This window comes from Python bivittatus, unplaced genomic scaffold (genome assembly GCF_059951505.1).
Source record: "Python bivittatus isolate LINGU-HERP-01145 unplaced genomic scaffold, Pbiv_v1 ctg000840_np1212, whole genome shotgun sequence".
In the NCBI taxonomy this organism is placed as follows: domain Eukaryota; kingdom Metazoa; phylum Chordata; class Lepidosauria; order Squamata; family Pythonidae; genus Python; species Python bivittatus.
In genome coordinates, this window is record NW_028277113.1 from 20669800 (window position 1) to 20690501 (window position 20702).

At 38.4% G+C, this 20702-nt stretch overlaps 1 protein-coding gene across 3 annotated transcripts in view; it reads right to left on the bottom strand.

The window, feature by feature from the left end:
- The window catches only part of GPLD1 (glycosylphosphatidylinositol specific phospholipase D1), a 35954-nt gene extending 15294 nt beyond the window's left edge, over window positions 1-20660 (bottom strand). Inside the window, exons 1-15 of one of the 3 annotated variants that reach the window (XM_025175230.2) lie at window positions 20539-20660; window positions 18754-18923; window positions 17469-17574; window positions 15253-15308; window positions 13445-13523; window positions 12650-12747; window positions 11330-11440; window positions 8336-8384; window positions 7510-7564; window positions 6411-6518; window positions 5529-5556; window positions 5299-5438; window positions 4710-4769; window positions 3216-3336; window positions 1093-1232 (exon numbers count right to left, since the gene is read on the bottom strand). In XM_025175230.2, the coding sequence (XP_025030998.2) occupies window positions 1093-1232; window positions 3216-3336; window positions 4710-4769; window positions 5299-5438; window positions 5529-5556; window positions 6411-6518; window positions 7510-7564; window positions 8336-8384; window positions 11330-11440; window positions 12650-12747; window positions 13445-13523; window positions 15253-15308; window positions 17469-17562 (1139 nt within the window). In that variant the 5' untranslated portion in view covers window positions 17563-17574; window positions 18754-18923; window positions 20539-20660. Of the gene's footprint in view, window positions 1-1092; window positions 1233-3215; window positions 3337-4709; window positions 4770-5298; window positions 5439-5528; window positions 5557-6410; window positions 6519-7509; window positions 7565-8335; window positions 8385-11329; window positions 11441-12649; window positions 12748-13444; window positions 13524-15252; window positions 15309-17468; window positions 17575-18646; window positions 18924-20538 lie in introns of all 3 variants that reach the window. The other 2 variants (XM_025175224.2, XM_088130863.1) reach the window with 2 other exon arrangements.
- Window positions 20661-20702: the final 42 nt, after the last annotated feature.

Genomic DNA, 20702 nt, shown 5'->3' on the forward strand with positions numbered 1-20702 from the left:
GAAGATATAACTTCCTAGGGTATGAAAGCAAACTATTACATGTGCATTCTAATCCATAAAAGGTTAGTTCTTATAATTACATCACTTGAATAAATTTCCAACTTCTAACCATAATACTTCTCAGTAGTTTATAGTGCAATTCTGTACCCATCAACCTAGAAATAAGCTCAACCAATTTCTGTAGTACCTGTTTCTAGATAAGTGTGTAAGATTCCAGCCTTAAGTCCATTTCTCATTATAAATAAAACAATTCCCTATAAGATGCTTTCTCCATTGGTAATACAAAAGTTAAAAACCCATGTAGCATCTCCACTTCAAAATATTGTACTATGTATAACAGTATGAAATAAAGCAAGGGTGGATCTGTTATATTATACCATATTGTAAGGGGCTGTGAGAATAACCTTGGGAGACAAGGGGAAGAGCCGCAACCTAGACAATGGTCTGATAAGAGACACCTGAGTCCAAAGGAGGGATGCGGGGGGGAAAGCATCTCAGAAGGGACCTTCCCCAGTTCTCTGGAAAATAGGCAAGGGAGGGGGTAAGGGCTTTCAGACTTGCAAGATTCTGTTACTGTAATCTTACAATAAAAGTAGTATTAGTATTCATGGCTTTGGTTTCCTGTCTGGACTACCTCAAAGGGCTGACACATATAGAGAAAAAACACTATGATATACCCATGGTTTTCCTTTATAAAAGCAATATTGTTGGAAACAAATCTAAGGGACTTAGGATATGATCGATTGAGGATTACATGACATCAAATTATTGTCAACTGTTAGCAACCACACAGATTTTGTATTGTCGGAGGCTTTCATGGCCGGCATACGATGGCTGGTGTGGGTCTTCCGGGCTGTGTGGCCGTGTTCTTGAAGTTTTGTTTCCTAACGTTTCGCCAGCACCTGTGACCGGCATTGAGTATACCGCATTTGCTGGCTAGGGAATTTTGGGAGTTGAAGTCCACTCATCTTAAAGTGGCCAAGTTTGGACAACACTGTCCTAAAGGCAGTAATTGTATTCAAGTAATGCAGGTTCATTTATCAAACAAATATAAAAAAAACAGCAAAAACAAATTAATAAATCAGCACTCACGATCCAAGTTTTGCATATGGAGTTTTCAGAAAATATGAAGCACTGGGCTTGGTGATGTATTTAGATGAGCGTTGCTGTGTGAATGCCAGCACATTCATCAAATTCTTTGCTGTGTCACTATTCTGGAACTGAAGATAATTCTGGGAAATAATATGTGACCAATAAGCATTGTAACCATTTGCGGGATGCTAGACTAACAATTTATATTAGATGTAAATGACCATTTCTCATTTTGCAGAGACATCATTGCAATGAAGAGGCCTGGCATGACATTGGCACAGCTAACGCTATACTCAGAGTGTTGATTTTATATATAGAAGAGGTTATTTCACACATGGTACTAGTTTCTTGAATTGTGTGCTAACTGGAGAAGTTTTCCAGGAATTATTTTTTTAAAAATCTGCTCTCTAGTTTGTCAATTAAATACCAGCGCAGTGCTCATTCATGTTGTAGATGTTGCTACAATAGTTTGACTGGTATACAATGGGTGGTAAGAACAGTGGGGGAAGAGAATAAGGGAAAGTGGGCCTTTTTAGTGCCAATTTTCCCAGCACCAGAAAGACTTGTTTCCCCCCACAGATTTGGGGTTGAAGGCTGCTCTTCCTGCTCCCTTCCCATAGAGGGGAGGAAGTGGGGTGGAAGATGCCTCTGTGTAGTAAATCTGCCCACAGTTAATGACAGAATAGTAGTTTCACCATGGGGCTGCTCTGATGAAGCTGATTGGGTATCCTTGCAGGGTTGATGACAGAACCAGCAATAATGCAAAGAAACCATGGGTAGCTTCACTGTCGAGCTGCTGGCACCAGAACCAAGGCTCTTACGCCAATATTCCTGGAGGAAAAATTTTTATAAGCATATCCAACAGTCTATCAGCAGACCATTGGACCCCTAAAGACCCGCTTCCCCTCATTTTCTTCCCTAAGAAGAATGGAGAGGAATGGTTCCATTACAATTCTCCCATCTCACAAAAATTAGAGAAGAGATAGAACTCTCTTCTCCCTTTAGCATGTGTTTTTGGTGCCAGGAGAAACCATGGTTGGCAAGAGAAGTTAGAGATGGCTTTTTGCCACAACGGGAGACTGTGAATGGCCCTGAAAACCAGTGGCCAGAGTTGGGGAGTTTGTGCCTGTAGAAACCTCAGGTAGCCAGTAGGTGCGGGGCAGGCCCCCAATGCTAAACTATTCACTGCAGACTTTTCACTAAGCTTAGCTTGTCCAAGCAGCAATGGAAAACCACCACTTTTGCACTGGAGCAAGAAACTACAAGCAGAGGCTGCCTTCACAGTGGATCAGGACAGGTTGAGGAACAGATGCATTGTTGTCCTCAAGAAACACCAAGTAGGCCATCCTTGAACAACTGCTAACGTGGGTTTTCGGGGTCCAATTCTCATGGCACCTCAAAGACCTACTTCTCCACCGAATGTATGGTATAATTGCCTGCTAAATCTGTATGGCTTAGGTACTGACATATGTCCAATGGTCTGCTGATAGACTGTTGGATATGCTAACATGCTGCTTAGAGTATATTCCTACTAATGGGGAAAAACCGTGGCTCTAATCTACTAAATATTAGACCTCCTCAGACTCTCAGGTTTCATTTTATAGCCAATACAGTTGCTGGGAAAAGCTGGGGAAAATCTCAGAAACCGGTGAGGAATAGACAAAGCTATCAATTCTCTCAGCAAGCAAAATTGTCACTGCGAACTGCTTCACTTTCTGTGTGGGTCCTTTCCTTTTTCTCTTTTCTCCATCAGCAATCTTCATTTCTCTCCCTCTTCTGAATCCCTTTAGTCCAGCAAATCTTGCCCAACTATATTCAAAGCTGTAATTTTAGTCAGAATAAATTCTAAATTTATAAAGGAATAAAACATACAGCAAGGTCAAAGTCCAGGCCGTTCTGCATGTATGCCAATGTCGCATGTACATGCAAAAGGGGAAGAGTTTGATCATGCTGTGGCAACCACCATCATGCCTGTTTTGACCCCCCTTGCACACACCACTGAGTAGAGGTTACATCTGAACACACAAAAGATGTCCAATCCTGATAATCCCCAGCAAACAATGCCTAAATTATAATCATGTATTTGCTTCTTGCCATGCATGTTTAGATCCAAAATGAATTACCATTGTCCACTGAGGAACTTCTAAATAAACTCCTCTTTCTGTATAACTGATATTCTTTTCAACTGCTTTGGCCACTTCAGAAGTTATCTTCCTGTGGTGCTGAGTTCTGGATTTTTTAAACCTATTGAAATAGGATATAATAAGTAGAAAGTTTCCTTATAGGAAGATAAAAATGGGATAAGCATGGGGCTGACTAATTTTACATCAGGGACAGCAATAAATATTTTAATGAAGCAAAAAATCAAATCTTTTAGTTACAAAATAACAAAGGTTTTTCCTTAGTAATTTTCTGAATTTGGCCTGGGATTGTTCTTAAATACTTCTATCCCAAGTTTATATTTAATTTAAATACTCATTCCCTTGTTGTCTCTGGAATTCTTCACACGGGGGACTTTAGTATTTTAGTATGTTTTAAAAAATAAAGAATTCTTGATTATAAAGTTTATACCAGTCCTTTATGAAAAAGAAGTTTAAGCTGATGACTTTCCACAAGTTGTCTCCTGTAGCCGAAACTGTGCTGACTGTGCAATCTTTGGCACCAGTATTAGTTTTATACAAATTTTAATGAAATGATGTATTTATATTATGCTTTATTAAATATTATTGATGTTTTGTGTATTACTAACATAGGTAGTCCTTGCTTAACGACCATTCAATGACAGTTCAAAGTTACAATGGCCTCAGAAAAAGTCCTTTACGACCTGTACTCACACTTGTTGCAAACTATTGTACCACCCCCTGCGATCACGTGATCACAATTTGCGAGCTTTTTATGATAGTCATTAAACTAATCACTGTGGTTGTTAAGTGAATCACATAGTTGTTAAGTGACTCACATGGTCATTAAGTGAATTCTGGCAAAAACATCCATTGAGGAAGCTGGATTCACTTAATGACCATGTGATTCACTTAACAAACACATGATTCACTTAACAACCACAGTGATTTGCTTAAAACTGTCGTAAAATTGGGTCCGGTCACATGGTGTCTCACTTAACGACTGCCCCACTTAATGACCAATTTTCCGGTCCCTATTGTGGTTGTTAAGCAAGGACCACCTGTATCCACATTATGAATATTTGTAAACCACCTAGAGACCATTTTGGGCTGAGGTGGTGGATAAATTGCATAAATAAAATAATATGTGAGCAACCTCTTTTTTCTGCTGTATGCTTCTAACATTGCCTTAAATACATCTTGTTTAAAGATAGAAAATATAACAATTTGAAACGAAACATGAAACAGGATTGGCGTAAATGTATCACATCTCCCTGGAGAACAACTGCAATTGCAATAGTGATGTTTTGGAAGTAGTTCCAAAAATGAATAAAGAAGTGTTATTGGGTTTTGCATAGCTATGGGAACCTCTCTGTTGCCAAGTCATAACCAGAAAACGAAACTATGTGGTCTTAATTTCCCACAATTAAAGAAAGTAATATAAATCTTGGAGTTTATTCAGGCCATTAGTTAAACTAGATTAATTAATGTACTTACATCAGAAAGTTTCTCTGTTCACACCGTATATACAAAGGATTCTCAGGAATAAAGCAATCACTGAAGAAAATATTAATAGAACATTAATTGTAATTAATATGTTTCAACTCTTGCCCGACAGTATCATCCTCATAACTCCCCATACAGATAGTCCTTGTTGAGCGACTACCTCATTTAGCAAACATTCACAGTTACGACAGTGATAAAAAAGTAACTTTACAACCAATCCTTGCATTTATGACCTTCGCAGGTCTGTAAAGCAAAGGAAAGCTGAAGTAAGATCCTAAGTCACAGTTTCACTTAGCAACCGCTTTGCTTAACAACCAAGTTGCCAGTCCCAGTTGTGGTTCTAAAGGAGGACCACCTGTATTTTTTAGCTTCTTAATAATAATCTGCAGGTTAAAATTAAAGATAAAATCTAACAAGCAACAGTGAAATACACATTACTATACTGTCCACATTTTGATTCACAATTTGCTTGAATCAAGGTTCTGAGGAAAAGTGCACTTTTCTAGGTAATATCTCTTTTTTGAAACAATATATCTTTTTCCAGGAATGACCATTTGGAAATATTTAACTAGTACCTCACCTAGTCCCATAGTTTAACATCCAACTGGTTAATTGTAAAATATTATTCGATGAGAATGCCATATCATCCACTCCACCAAGGAAATAGTCATAAAACTTGTCCACTAAAAATGGGGACTTCTTGGCATATATGGGGTAAAGCTGTGAAGAATAAGATGCAATTTAATTAGTAGGTTGTATATTTCAAGAGTAGCACCCAACAATCCAGCTTTTTCAGGAAAATATACTTGCCTTGGCAACAGAGATGAGCTCGCCACATCTATGGAAGCAATTATTTATAATTTACTATTATTATAGAACTTTTCAGTGCAGAAAAAAATGCTTCTTGTATTTTTTTTCATTTTGTATACTGCCTTTAACAACACCATAAAGACACAGTTGGTATTTCAAAATTCATAGAATTCATATATAATTTAAATCATTGCTAGTAATGTTTTTATTAAGAAGGCAATGAACCAATTCAAATTAAAATGTTCTGAATGAAGTACAGGTCACTGTGAGACAAATCACAATGAGTGTCACACTCGTGCTCTTCCTGCTCCCTGTTATATTTTTTCATTATATCTTTCCTATGCTAGTTATTAACACCTTAATAACTGGCACAGGAAGGATATAATGAAAAGAAATAACAGCCATTATCTTAAGATAATTATGTTCTTAAAATGAAAAAATCAAACTATAAGACAAAAGGAATACTTTAGCTCATCTACTAAAATGATCACTTTAAGTATTTCACTATGGAAGACACTCATCAAATGAGTGATGCCCCCTCCCAACACACACAGTGGAGAATGTGTCTTGCTTGTAGCCACTTTTCTTGATATGTATATATTTTATTTCGTATGTATGTCAATCCTTTCATAGCCTTATTTAAGCTTTTAGATGTATTTTATCAGATAAAATGACCAAACTAGTTATCATCCATCACCCTTATTGGAGATCTGCTTCCAAAATATAAAAGCATCTCCATGGTAAGACTTCTCTCTTTTACACCTGATCTTCTCCAACTTTCACCATATACCAGTGTTTCTTTTACCCTTGCTTGACCAATTCAGCAATAATTAACAAACTCTCCTCATTTGTTTATGAAATGAAACTTTTACTCTGACTTACAATTCAAGAAGTTGCAAGTATGTGCAGTCAACAATAGTATTTTCAGTTATCACCTTCTTTCCATAATAATCCTCATAGATTGACAGTAAATCTTTAACAGGTACATACCTAAAAGTATTAATATCAGAACTTTGACTGAAGCCAACAAAAATGCACTGGCATAATAAAATATATAAACGTATTATTTCCTCTGCCATCCAAATTCCTTGATAAATATTGGAAATGGTATAGCAACAGAACACTAATCAATCAATATGTCAGCAATATGTAACTGGTAAAATGATGCCGCTTAGGTATAGAGCACAGGTTTTGTATTCAAAAGATCTTAGGTTAAATCCTTGACTTCTCCAGGACTGACAGTTTAAGCTCCTGGAGGAAAGACTGAATAGAAATCTAATAAACAAACATAAATTAAAACATTATTAATATAGACAAGACTCTGCTCTATAATACAATACTCGGAGTTACAGTAAACTAGATACTTAAACTGCACATCATGATGCCCAATTTTCTAGCTTTATTTTTTTGGATGTAAATATAGTGTGGTCTGATCTTAGAACATCCTAATTCTTCCCCTGGTTTCCAGTTTTTTAAAATAGAAACATTCAACAACCTATGAACAGGGCTTTAAAGATTGTTAAGCGTAAAGTTGAGCCCAAGTAAGCAACTGGAAAACAGTGTAGATTTCTCAGTGTAGGTTTCATACGTTCTCCATACCTGTCAATGTTTAATAGCCTAGTTGCCACAATTTGTACCAACTGCATCTTTGTTAAGATAACCCCAAATAGAGTGCATTAAAGTAGTCAGGGCAGAATGTAATTAAGGTATGGATAATCAGAAGACCCATCTAGCTTTATATAAGGCTGCAGTGTACGTGCTAGTGAACTAAACACGTCACCCTTGATACCTCTCATTCAGCACAACATTAGAGTCTAATTCACAATGGTTCCTGAGCACCTGACTAGCTGAGAAGAAAAAAATAACAGATATTAGTAATTGTTTCTCTCTTACCCTCCCTCTGCAATTTGCAACACTATATGCATGTGTGTATCAATGTCCATGTGCATCAAATATCAACAATTTCATTTGTGGCTCTTACCAGCTTGATTTCAAATAATCAAAATTAAGTTCAAATTGGCTTAACACATCTCCTCCTAAAATGAGAATGAAAGGAGCGTATGTCATCAATTTACTTTAACCAAAAAAATAAAGACGTGCCATCATTTTGAAGCTTTATGAATATAATCCATAACATCATGTGATTTAACCTGACGCAATCTTCACAGGACAACCATTCATCTCTGCATGGAGCCCAAGGAGATATGACATATTGTGAGCACTGCAATAATATTGGGTAGGAAGTCACATGGGCCTTTCCTATAAGAGTAGTAGCCATTCTATGTGGATTGTCTTTTTCTTTCTCTCTGTCACACACACATTGCAACAGATGTTCTACGGCCATAATGGGACAGCGTCAAAGGAATTGGAATGCCAATGAAAGCCTTTGAAATGTCAGCCCTTGTGCATCAAGGATCAAATTGCTTATGAAACTCAAAGACATTTCAAAAAAGGTTGTGATGCATCACGGGAATCTGCAATTTTAGAAAATCACACTGGTTATATGCAGACTTGTGGATAACAGTTAGAGTATCGCCTCAGATTGTATCCATAATTTACAATTTCATTAAAAATATATCTCATATGGGAAACAGCAACTGATACATATTGAATATCAAGTTGCTCTAGAGATAGGGGAAACCCAAACAGAGAATGCCTATGGTATATATGTACAACAATAACAAACATACTCATACACACACTTGTCAAATAAAATTACAAAATGCCATCTCCAGAGTCTAAGAATCTTGAAGCATTCAAAGGAAATTTAGGGAGAGTTTTCTAAGATTTATAAGTACATAAATTACCAAAATCACCAGCAGAATGAGCTTCTGAATATGACCCATGAAAATCAATCTAAATAAAAAAGGAACAAAAGTATTTATAATTCACTATTTCCTTAACAACTAGACTAAACTTAAGATGCTTTTTTTTTCATTTCCCCCTTTTTTAACTAATCCAGTTTATAGAGATGAAACACTCCTTCATGGCTTTCTTCCCTGCCCATGTATACAGGAACTCCCTACCAGTAATTTGTTGTCAGCTGGTTGCAAAAACCCCTTGTGTTTCTTGTTTCTCTTCTAGCTATCCTCAGAACTGCCCAAGTGTTTTAATTCAGCCCCAGCATATAAACAGCTCTATAGTTATAGCCTTCAGCCATAAAAAGCTAAAAAAAAAAAAACCCAATAGGCAAACACTTTTTGCAATAAACTATATAAATGCTTTAAAACAGCAACATGTGGGTATTCAAAGACATGTTTGAAACATTATTCATTAGAAATACAGTGGTACCTCTACTTACGATCGCCCCTACATACGAAAATTTCGAGATACGACCAGCTCCGGCACCAAAAATTTGCCTCTACTTATGAACTTGCCTCGACTTGCGAACCGGATCCGCGGCCATTTTCCCTGCTGCCACGCGGTCGCGGCTTCCTGTGGGCGAGATCGCGGTAGCAAGGAGATGTTCGCTGAGGCTTGTGGTGTGTTTTGTGGCGTTTTGGAAGGTTTTGGAAGGTGTTTGGTGTGCTTGTCAGCATGGCTCCAAAGAAAATGCAGAGCAGGCTTGGCAAGAATAAGGCTTTGAAGAAAAAAGTGACGATCGAACTTAAGAAGGACATTATAGAAAAACACGATCGTGGTATTCGTGTGACTGATCTGGCCTCAGAATACAAGATGGCGAAGTTGACCATCTCGACTATTCTGAAGAATAAAGATGCCATCAGAGGAGCTGATGTGGCAAAAGGAGTGACAATCTTAACGAGGAAGAGGACACAAGTGGTGGAAGAGGTGGAAAAGCTGTTGTTGGTGTGGCTGAATGAGAAACAGCTGGCAGGTGATAGCGTGAGTGAAGCTATCATCTGTGAAAAAGCCAGGAAGCTGCACAGTGATTTACTGCGGGAAAACCCCTCTACCAGCACAGCAAGTGAGGAATTTAAAGCCAGCAGAGGCTGGTTTGAGAAATTCCGAAAGAGAAGTGGCATCCACAGTGTGGCAAGACATGGTGAGGCTTCCAGTTCTGACAAGGCTGCTGCAGAAGCCTACCAGAAAGACTTTGAGGACTTCATGAAGGCGGAAGGATACATCGCTCAGCAAGTGTTCAACTGCGACGAGACAGGGCTCTCCTGGAAGAAGATGCCAAACAGAACTTACATCACGCGGGAAGAAAAGGCACTGCCAGGGCACAAGCCCCTGAAGGACAGATTGACCCTTTTGCTGTGTGCGAACGCAAGCAGCAACCTGAAGATTAAGCCGCTGCTCGTGTACCATTCCCAAACCCCTCGTGCGTTCAGGGACCACAATGTGAACAAGGCCAGACTGCCTGTCATGTGGAGGGCCAATGCGAGAGCGTGGGTCACAAGGCAGTTGTTCATGGAATGGCTGCACGAGGTGTTCACACCCAGCGTTAAAAAATACCTGTCTGAGAACCAGCTGCCTGGAAGGTGCCTTCACCTGATGGACAATGCCCCAGCACACCCTCCAGCCTTGGTGGATAACATGGACGCCGAGTATGACTTCATAAAGGTCAAGTTCCTCCCCCCCAACACGACACCTCTTCTGCAGCCCATGGACCAGCAAGTGATCTGCAACTTTAAGAAGCTCTACACAAAGGCGCTCTTCACCAGGTGTTTCAATGTCACTGAGGAAACATCCTTGACTCTCAAAGAGTTTTGGAAGAAACATTTCAATGTCCTCCAGGTGCATCAGCCTCATTGACAAAGCCTGGGGAGATGTCACCTGCCGGACCTTAAACTCAGCCTGGAGGAAACTGTGGCCAGAATGTGTCGCTGAACGTGAGTTCGAAGGGTCTGATGCAGAGATAGTGGAGGAGATTGTGTCCATGGGCAAGAGCATGGGTCTGGTTGTGAATGATGCGGACATAGAGGAGCTTGTTGAAGACCATAAGGAGGAGCTGACCACAGAAGAACTTGCTGAGCTCCAGAGTGAGCAACAGAAAGCGCTTGGCGAGGAACATTCCACTGAGGAAGAGGAGGAGGAGGAGAAGGTGAGCAGTGATGCGATAAAATCCATCATGCAGAAATGGAATGAGTACCAGGATTTCATTGAAAAGCATCACCCCAACAGAACTGTGACAACCAGAGCACTGAACATGATGAACGACAACATGTTCTCTCATTTCCGGAGGGTTATGCAGCGCAGGAAAAAACAACCGACTTTAGACAGGTTTTTCCCCAGAACTGAGCCTGCAGCTAAGAGGCAAAGAAGAGAGGAAACCCCTGAAGGAGATCTCCCCAATGTCCTTTTGGAGGGGGACTCTCCCTCCAAACAATAACTGCCTCCCCACCCCATTCTCCCTCTTCATACTGTACTTTTTTTCATGTTTTTGTGGTTTAAAAATAAAATGCATACGTTTCAGAACTGTTTAACCATATGTATTTACATTGAACCTTATGGGGGAAATGTGCCTCGACTTGCGACCAAATTCGGAGGGCGGGTTAGCTGTATTTACATTAAACCTTATGGGGATATTTGCCTCGTGGTGCGACCAAATTTGGAGGGCGGAATGGATTAACCGTATTTACATTGAACCTTATGGGAAAATTTACCTCGACTTGCGACCAACTCGACTTGCGACCAGAGTCACGGAATGGATTAAGTTCGTAAGTAGAGGTACCACTGTATATAATTTTCTGCTGTGGCTTATAAAAACATTGCAGAATGCATGCTCCTTGTTTATTTTTTAATATACCATTGGCACTGAAGCAAAATGATACATACAGTCGTAAAATAAGCACATGGAAAAACCCTATGCCTAGAAAGATAAACAGAACACTACTTACAGCTGCCATGGCCCGTAGAAATCCCTGTTCAATCCCCAAGCTGTGCCAGCTCACATCTGCCACCATGTGGGAGGCAATCCCAAAGAGAAAAGCCACCAACTTCTCTGTAGCCTAAGTACCAATTTTTAAAAAATGTAACTCCATAGCAACATTATTGAAACCAAGTGGGCAAAAGACAGATGTTTAGATGATACCTTCAAGCCAACGTGTTCGTTGATGAAAGTTGGTATTGTCACCAATGCAAACATGAATATTATTTATCCAGTTTACCAAAATGTAAGATAATTTCAGATCAACAACAAAAAGATGAAGAAGCTCAGTCCCTACTCCAAGGAGGTTACAATCTAAAATTTACCATAGGCCATGAGAGGTGAACAAAGAATGAGAGGAAACAGTAGTGAACTGAGAGAAGAAATTACACAGGTTTAGTTTTAGCAGATAAAATAGACAAAGCGGTCAGACTTCATATACAGGATGGGCTCTAAAGAGGAACATGAATGAGAGAAGGGAAAAGATAGCAAACATGGGTCTATAGACCTGTTTGACTTAGGTCTCTACCACCAAGTAGAGTTGAAAAAATCACTATAGAGTATAGTCACAGTGACCATAAGTCCTTTATTATAAAGGACAGTCCTTTATTTCAGAAAGCTGTCCTTTAGATTTATTTTTCAAAAACTTCCTTTTGTCCTTTATTTTGTCCTTTTACAGTACAAATGATACCATTTAATGCATAGTCTTACACATTCATCTGAAAAATATGGAAATTGAATTGTTTTTTAAAATAAATTTACATATACTATTTGATTTTAGATATTTTTATTAGAATATGTGCTTTTGTAAAGTTTTTCTTGGTTTTGCTCTTGAATTTGCCTTTGTAAAGCAAAGTTATAAACATAAATAATTAAAATGTTTTATCCTTATGAACCACTTCCAGGTTTGTCCTTTATTTTTTCCAAGAAAATATTGTCACCGTAAGTATAGTGGATTTGAATAATTGAGAATCAGCAAAAGGATAATAAAGGATAATTCCAAAAAACTATATTTTTATCTTACTTGAATGGTCCTTGGGTAGCTTTTATTGACTGCTACATTTTTAAGTACACTTTTTTCACTAAAGTAGTACTTTCACTACAGGTCAGATAAAATGAGAGCAGAACCTAAAGCTGTTTTTCAGCTGATCCCTGGTTGCTCACCAAAATTCAGTTGTCAATTTCTCTCTTACCTTCTATTTTTAGGTATAAAAGTGAGAGAAAAACACAGTTTTTGAAAAGAAGAGTATTCAGAACCTTCAAATTGAACAACAACTGGAAAATATATTACCTCTTCCCATGGCTGAGGATAGTTCTTTCTGATGTAATGGATACTTGTGTTGAGAAAAGGTGACCAGTGAGTGTCTTCAGAAACAGAATGGAACAACCCTGACAGTTCAGAGAAAAACACTTATTCTTTAAAAAATATCTCATATTTATTCTACATGTTGCATTTTAGTCATACAGAAGGTAACATTCAATAACAATTTTTATGCCAAAATATGACATGAAATTTTTTTTGAATGCATATGATCAAAACAAATATATAATGAAATCCCAATAATATGAATAATTAAAACATTCCAAGATCCCATTCTAAGATCAAAAACTTCCCAGAAGAGAACAGTGAGAAGCGAGTCCTGCACTGTCGCCAAGAAACTGCACAGGTGTATCCACAAAGCCACCAGAAGTCAAGCTTGATTTAAAAGAGATTTTACTTTATTTATTAAACCCCAAGTGAGTATCTGTTCACTATGTGTCCCCTGATTTTAATATGATAAGCACTACTCAAAGTTTCAGTTAACTGCGGTTTATTCTTAGATCTGAACATGGGCCCATTGTCTATTTAAATTATGATTTATCCACATAAGCCAAGATCATAAAGTAAAACCACACTTAATCAAGAAGAGGAATGCCTCATTAATGTGTAAAGAAGGCAGGTTCTCACACCTGATTGCAATGCATGAAGAAAACCAAATTGTACACTTACCTGTGTATTCCAGACAGTTACATGAATAAATAGACTGGACTATTTTTGCAATAATGTAATGTTATAAAGAATGATATTTGACCTACGATCTCTTACCATTTCTGCAGATGACAGGATAAAAAGCATCAGGATATAGACTTCCTGCTTGATATGCATCTTGGTGAGCTAGTATTAACTGCACAAGAGAACAAAGAACCAAACATATGAGCAGTAAAAGGATATTATTATTATTATTATTATTATTATTATTATTATTATTATTATTATTATTTGATTATTATATAAGGGACAGAAAGGGCACATTATTATATAAGGGATAGAAATAAAAATTTTATTTTTATTTAACAAAATCAAAGTTATTCCCCAGAAAAATCACAGAAGGTGTAATAGAGATAAGCCACATGATTTGAATCTAGCATCACATTATTAGAAAGTTCTTCTGAATAGGATCCACCTTGGCTAATACTCATTAACAGTGATTTTTGCAGTAACATAACTTACTCATTTTAAATCCAAACGTGCACCTTTCTCGGTAGGATGGCCTTCAACATGCTTAGGGAGAATTCTGAGAGCTGTCCGTCAAATACCTTCCCAAACTGTTAAGTCTGTTCCCTAACTATCCCTCATCATATTACTCAACAACAATACAATCTATAGATACTTCCAGGCATAAAATCAGCAGCTTATTGGAATTTATCAACTTCCATGAGACCGTTAAGACTGATGGTCAATGAAACAGCTTCCTTGAACTTAAGTTGTGCTTGAAGAGCACTCTCTTCTGAGTCACACTCCTCAGCAAACTGGTAACAACAGGAGAATAGAATTTGTCTAGCTGAATGTATCATGCTTTGGATGAAGAAAACAAACAGCTGTCTCTCTTACTAGATATTTCATTTGGGACATGCCAACTAATTGCAAAACAATTTTCCTTCTGAAGAAATAAATAAGGAACTCTCCCTGCAGCTATAGACAAAGGTAAACAAGTCTGATTCTCAGTACACAATGACAACTGTGACTCTAGAGAATGGAAAGCTATCTGTCTGATTTCACTTCACAAGTACAGGGAACAATCATGAGAATTACTCTGGTTTTGCTTTCTACAAAACATCAGAATTCCTCCAATTCAGCTCTGTTCATCTTTCTGAATGATATTTGAAATGCAATCCTAACTGGATTTTAAATTTTGGAAAGGATTAAAAATGTAATATTTGCTTATATAGTGCAGAAGCTGAAAAAGACTGCCTACATATGTAGCTAAGTAGCTGAAAAACTAAGGTATTGACATATTATTATTTAAAATATATTTCTTTTTTCCCCACACAACAAAGTAACTACAATTAAAAACAGAATTAAAATATATCCTACATTTAGGTCTGCTGCCTGCCTGATTGATACAAACCAACAGGGTTGGTGTGCTTCAGTCCTTTCAATTAAACAGTGTCATCTTTCGGGACCCAGAATGTACACTTTCTCTGGCACAGCACCTACCCTCTGAAATGAAGTTCATCCTGAAATCTGGGAGGCTCTAACCCTGATAGCATTCCAGAGGGCCTTGAAAACCTAGCTTTTCCCCCAGGCCTTGGGCTGGGGTGGCTGGAACCCCTTTTGAGTTCTGTGTTGGCTGGATTCACCATCTTGTTCTTCATCAGCTTTCACTTACCTATTTATTTATTTTTAGTTTTATTTTTGAATTGTATTCTATTTTCTTTGTTATATTGTCCACCACCCAGTCACCTGAAGTCAGGCAGCACCTAAATCAATTTAATTTAATTTAATTTAATTTAATTTAATTTAATTTAATTTAATTTAATTTAATTTAATTTAATTTAATTGCTTTTATAGCCCTTCCTATAGGCTAGGCAGTATTAAAATACTGATTCGTGTTACAATAATAAACCCCCTACCTTACGATAGTCAACTCCTTCATCTTGCTGGCTGAAAAATTCTAGCGCTCTATGAGCTGAAAAAAATAAGATCATAACACATATAGCAATATAAATTTGTAGTAGGATAGACAAACTGTAGGAAAGAATCAGCTCCAGCTTCTCAGCCAATAAATATCCACATTTTTTTATACTTACACATACTTTCGAAGATGCTGGGCCTTTCCTCACAGCTCAGTTAAAATGTTGTCCCTCCATCCTTGTGCCAATAACAACTATACTGGCCTAAAATGTTCTGTCTCCATTACAGATCCCTAACTGGCTTCTTGGTCCTCTGCTCTGGCTTGTTGCCAAATGGTTGTATCCTGATTTCATGTGTGCAAGGCAGGTTAATCAAAACATTTATTATTGTCTCTGGTTTTACTGCTTTTTTACATCAGCCAGCAGGAATCTATCTGCCAATCGCAAACACAGTCAGCTGTCAAAAAACTGGTACATCCTCAAGCCTACCAGGTGGGTAATCCAGGGGAGTGAGGGGGACCCAGTAAAGCAGGAAAGGCTCTCCTGTTTTACTAGGCAACCCAGATGATCAGCTGCTGGACAGGCTTATTTTGACAATGTGTTTAAGCTGAGGCCAAAACAAGGCCATCTCAATTTATGGATTGGTTGCTTTCGAGTGGGCTTGTTTTGAAGCAAGTTTATTTCTAAACTCAGTCTCCAAAAAAGACTTCCCAGCATCTGATCATAATATCTGCATAAGGAGAAGCCCATCACATCGAACACATGTTAGCAGACCAGTGGCCTTGTTTTGACAGTGGATTTCCAAAGAGTTGTGTCAAAAAAAGCCTACCAAGCAGTTGATCATTACAGCAGCCCAGTAAAGCAGGAGAACTGCGTCTGCTCCACCAACACTCTTCCAAAGAGCTCTAAATATGTAGTCAAAACAAGCCACTGAACTACAGATCCACATGGTGTGGTGGCCCCTGTCCCTTCAAATACAAAAGCTAGCTCTGCCATTTTACTGGGCAGTTCCCCCAGCTCCAAAGCAACTGTTTGGTAGCCAGTACAATTTCAGCTGGCCCATGCTCTTTCTTCCAGAATGAAAAGAAAAAGAATGGCAGCTGAGGAGAGTGTCAAGGCATGTCTGTACCATTTTATGAGTCAACTGAGTGCCCCACCAAAAGGACAGGCATCAAATCATGTCAGATTTCACAAGCAGAAATTTATTCAGGCTGCTGCCATCTGAAGGGCAAAAGCACTGCTTAAAAATAAGAACAGCTAAGGACCAAACTCACTTGGGATGAGCAAGGATGAGATGAAAGCCCTATCATGGAGACCCCACAGAATACTGTAAAAAGATTGGCAGGGCATGTTTCTATCAAGGAGGAAAGGTAGATGAATAATACAGGCGAATATTCAATGATATAGGTGTGATATGCAGTGCATATCAGTTTCATCAAAATGAATTGCTTTGCTGTACTAATACAACTATTCACTTCATCATAGGAAATATAATATATACATATATAACACACACACACACATGCACAAACATAGATCTGTTATATAGGGAGCCCTACTGCCATGGAAATTCCTTCCCATCTTTTATTGCTTGACAACATGCCTGAGCAATCACTGCCTTATAGATTATATGCTTTGCCTCTGGATTTTTTTCACCTGGGGAAAACAATTTGGGAGAAACAGTCATGTTTTTACAACTGTTTTTATAAGTGGGGAAACAAGGAGGAGGGCAGATAAAAAAGGTGGAAGGGACAAAACCCTTCAATTACATTCAGAAAATAGCCATTTCCATCCCAACCTAGATTTAAGGGGAATGGACTTGGAAACACCTACATGTAGACAACATGTAGACATCTACATGTCTACCACAGGTGGCAGAACATAGACAATCTTGCCTGATCTTAAAAAAGCAAAGCAGAGTTAATTAGGGTTAGCCATCCAAGGGCTGGAGGACAGACTTGGAAGTTGAAAATAAATCAAGAGAAGGCAAGAACAAACCAATTCTATACTGCCACCAAGAAAAATGTAAGGATGCTTCCATGTAGCTCTAAACTTCCTAGCATTTTAACACATCTACAGTACTATAGAAGTACTATAGCAGGAATTGTGCTATATATTTGTACCATTAACGTTATTAATGTCCCCACTAAACAACAGCTAATAATAATAATAATAATACTTTTTACAGTTATCATATCCTTATTGTAACAGCTTACCTATTTCAATATGTGTTGACAGACCACATGGTGTAATTCTTTCACAAAAATTGCAAAGTACAGCCAGAATAAACCAAATCCTGAAAGCTTCCATGCTGCTGATATTCTGCAGTATAAACCACAGTTTTGAAAATGTGTTCAATAGGAGGATTGCAACCTTTGAAACATGGGCTAAAGTGCATTTCTTAGTCAAATAGGACAGTGGCACTGATGCAAAGGCTTCATGCTTGAAATTCAATTCCCCATTTCTATCAACTGGCTTATAGATTATTTTACAGGCAAGAATTAGACCAAAAGAAACCTAAAATTCCTTACTCATTGATATGAGTCAAATCATGCTAGAATGGAGAGAGGGGACTATTACTGAACTTCGCTTGGAAAAGTCCATCCCTTAATTCTTGACTATTTAGCCAACCTAGGGAATCTCCAGATGGATAGCTCCTCTACTTCAACTAAAAGACATGGCTTAATGGAGTTTCTGTCATACAAAATAAAGGAGAAGCCAGAGACGAATATAACAGGTTGCAAAGAGATTTAATCTGCCTTAACATGACAGGTGAAGCTGTGTGTTTGCACAATAAAAGGCTCACCTGGAAGCCTCCCTTGCTGAGTACTGTAGCTGTACCCAAAAGAACCCACCAACCCATATACATCTTTTTGAAAAAGCAGAAGCTGAAATGAGTATTGTTTGTCCTTCTATTCATTCCATTAATGCAAACGATACCCAGGAACAAGAGGCCTGCAAGATACCAGTTGGATTCATGGGTTTAGAAAGAAATAACAATTAAGAGCTAATAATTAAATTCTGAAATAAATGCAGCAGGTCATATTTAACAACAATCCTTTCTCTTTTCAAACTGGCAGAAGAATCTGGAAAATACTGAGGGAGGGAATCCCAGCCAAGAAGTCCCCAACACCACACCACCCTATCCCACCCCACTTCACCCCTTTCCTTGGCCTCTCTCTGCCAAGTGTGGGATGGAGTTTGGGCCCACAGCACTGCTAGAGAATTTTTTCAGCAGCTGCCCCTGCCCACTTATTTTGCTTATTTAAAAGACTGCTTCAACTTTCATCATGTAATTCCGGATCTGGATGTAGCATAGCGCATAAACACAATAATTTGCTTAAAAAACAAATACAACAAGTATTCAATAGGCATGATAAAAAGCAGCAATAACCTTTTCAGCTACAAGTACAATGATAAGCCAGAGTGAGAGGTTATTGAAGTGCCTGGATACAGATCCATTTTAACTTGATGCTGAAAAGGATTGTAAATTACAATTACTTGCTGAATCTCTTCAGGAGAAATATTCCAAAGCTGAGATATCCCCAGAGTGAAGTTCTTTTCTTTGTAATAGCACTTTCAGCACAGGAAGCATTTGGAACAGTGCTGTTTTGGAAGTTCTTAAAACATGGACTGGCATGTGAAGTTGGTTCCAAAACTGTTCCAAAGAGCTAGAAATGAAAGAAATAGCACCTTAAACTGAGCGCAAAAGCAAATAAGCCAACAGTGCAGTTCTTCTAATTGGAGTTCTTTTAATATTTGAATGAACTGTACTGTCAATATCCTGACAATTTTGCACAAAACATTTTCATGGCAATGATGAGAGCATAGATGAGCACAGCTAGATCATTTTTGATGACAAATAACCACAGCTAATATTATCCATGCCACTAAGACCATTTGAAGCTTTGGTTTATTGGCCCTTATCCAGACCATTACCAAATCTAGACACCACTTCAGTATTGGCAGAGTACTCTGTGATGACACAGAGAAATAAATATCACCTGACCTCATTCAGAAACTTTGTATAAATGTTAAAGAGCATAAGAGATATAATGCACCTCTATGGGATTCCGTGCCATGTTGTTTCTCCCTGTCTGGGCAATTAAACTAATGCTGATCACGGAAAGAACTACTACTTCATCCATTCATCTCTCCTGTTTGTGCATTCATATAATCAGTGTACCCAAGATTAACCGATCTTTTTGCCCAATATACTGAACCATAAACTGGGTTTGCATACCAGTGTTTTCTGGATGGTGAGGACTGAGCAGAGAGAAGTTAAGTCTAGTCCTCCTCATTGCACAGCCATGACCCAACTCTATGTGGCAAGTGAGTGGTCAGAAGCAAATGCTTATCTTTTCTTCCTTAAACAGTACTATGGATCCAATTCTCCAACAGAAAATGACAATATTTAAAATGATGAGTCATTTTAACATCCTGGGACAGTCTCTGGCATTTAAGAGTGCATTCTTAATTAAATGAAACACAGTTTTCAATATGCAAATTTATTAAGAGATTTAACTGTCCTGTAACAGCAGGATAAAGGGTTATTTATTTTTTAATCACATTGCATGTACTAATCAGCTCAATGATACGTAAGGACGGCTGCATTATCACACATCTATATTTGAATGACCATGGTTAATAATCTTCACTGTCTGTATTTCTGCATTTTTGTTTTCCCCAGACTAAACTGCTTGCAATTTATGCCCCCACCATATAGGTTTACAATTCAGGATACCCATTTACCTGATTAAGAGGACTGCATTCCCTGAAAGCATATGGCAGAAAAAATATGAGATGTTAAGGTGCCACAAAAGCACTTTAAAAATGTGTCTTCATTTATGTCCCATCCTTTTGCATCCTTTCTCTGACAGCTCAAAATAGCATACATCAGGTTTCAGCTAATATTAACCAGGCAACAACCTTGCACTGAGAACTAGTGACAGGTCCAAAGTCACCCAATTAGTACTACTCTGCTGAAGTGGGGACTTCATGAGGCACTTTAACACACTGACCATTTCACCTCTCTCCTCTTAAAATCAGCAGACTCTCACTTCCACCATATAAATGTGAGATGACACTCAGAAGTGGTTTCTCCTAAATTGCATGTACGGGTATGTGTCGACTAAACTACAGTGGCATGGCCGTTTAGCATAATAAGTCCCATATAAACAACAGGATGGCTATAACTGCCAGCCCGAGAGCGTGATTTCACGGTAACCGGACCACCGGGTGACTTTACATTTAAAGCCATCCTGGGCCACGATGCAATGGCATTACCTCTATGAATGTGTGTAAACCCCACTGAGTCCAGTGGCTCTTTTCCCAGGTGAGCATTGCAAACACTCATGTGCTTTCGCGGCTCCTCCGGCCTAGCTGACACCTAGCTTGGCACTGTCTGCCAAGTAACCGGGGAGTTCAAAGGCTCGTGTCGCTCCGCAGGG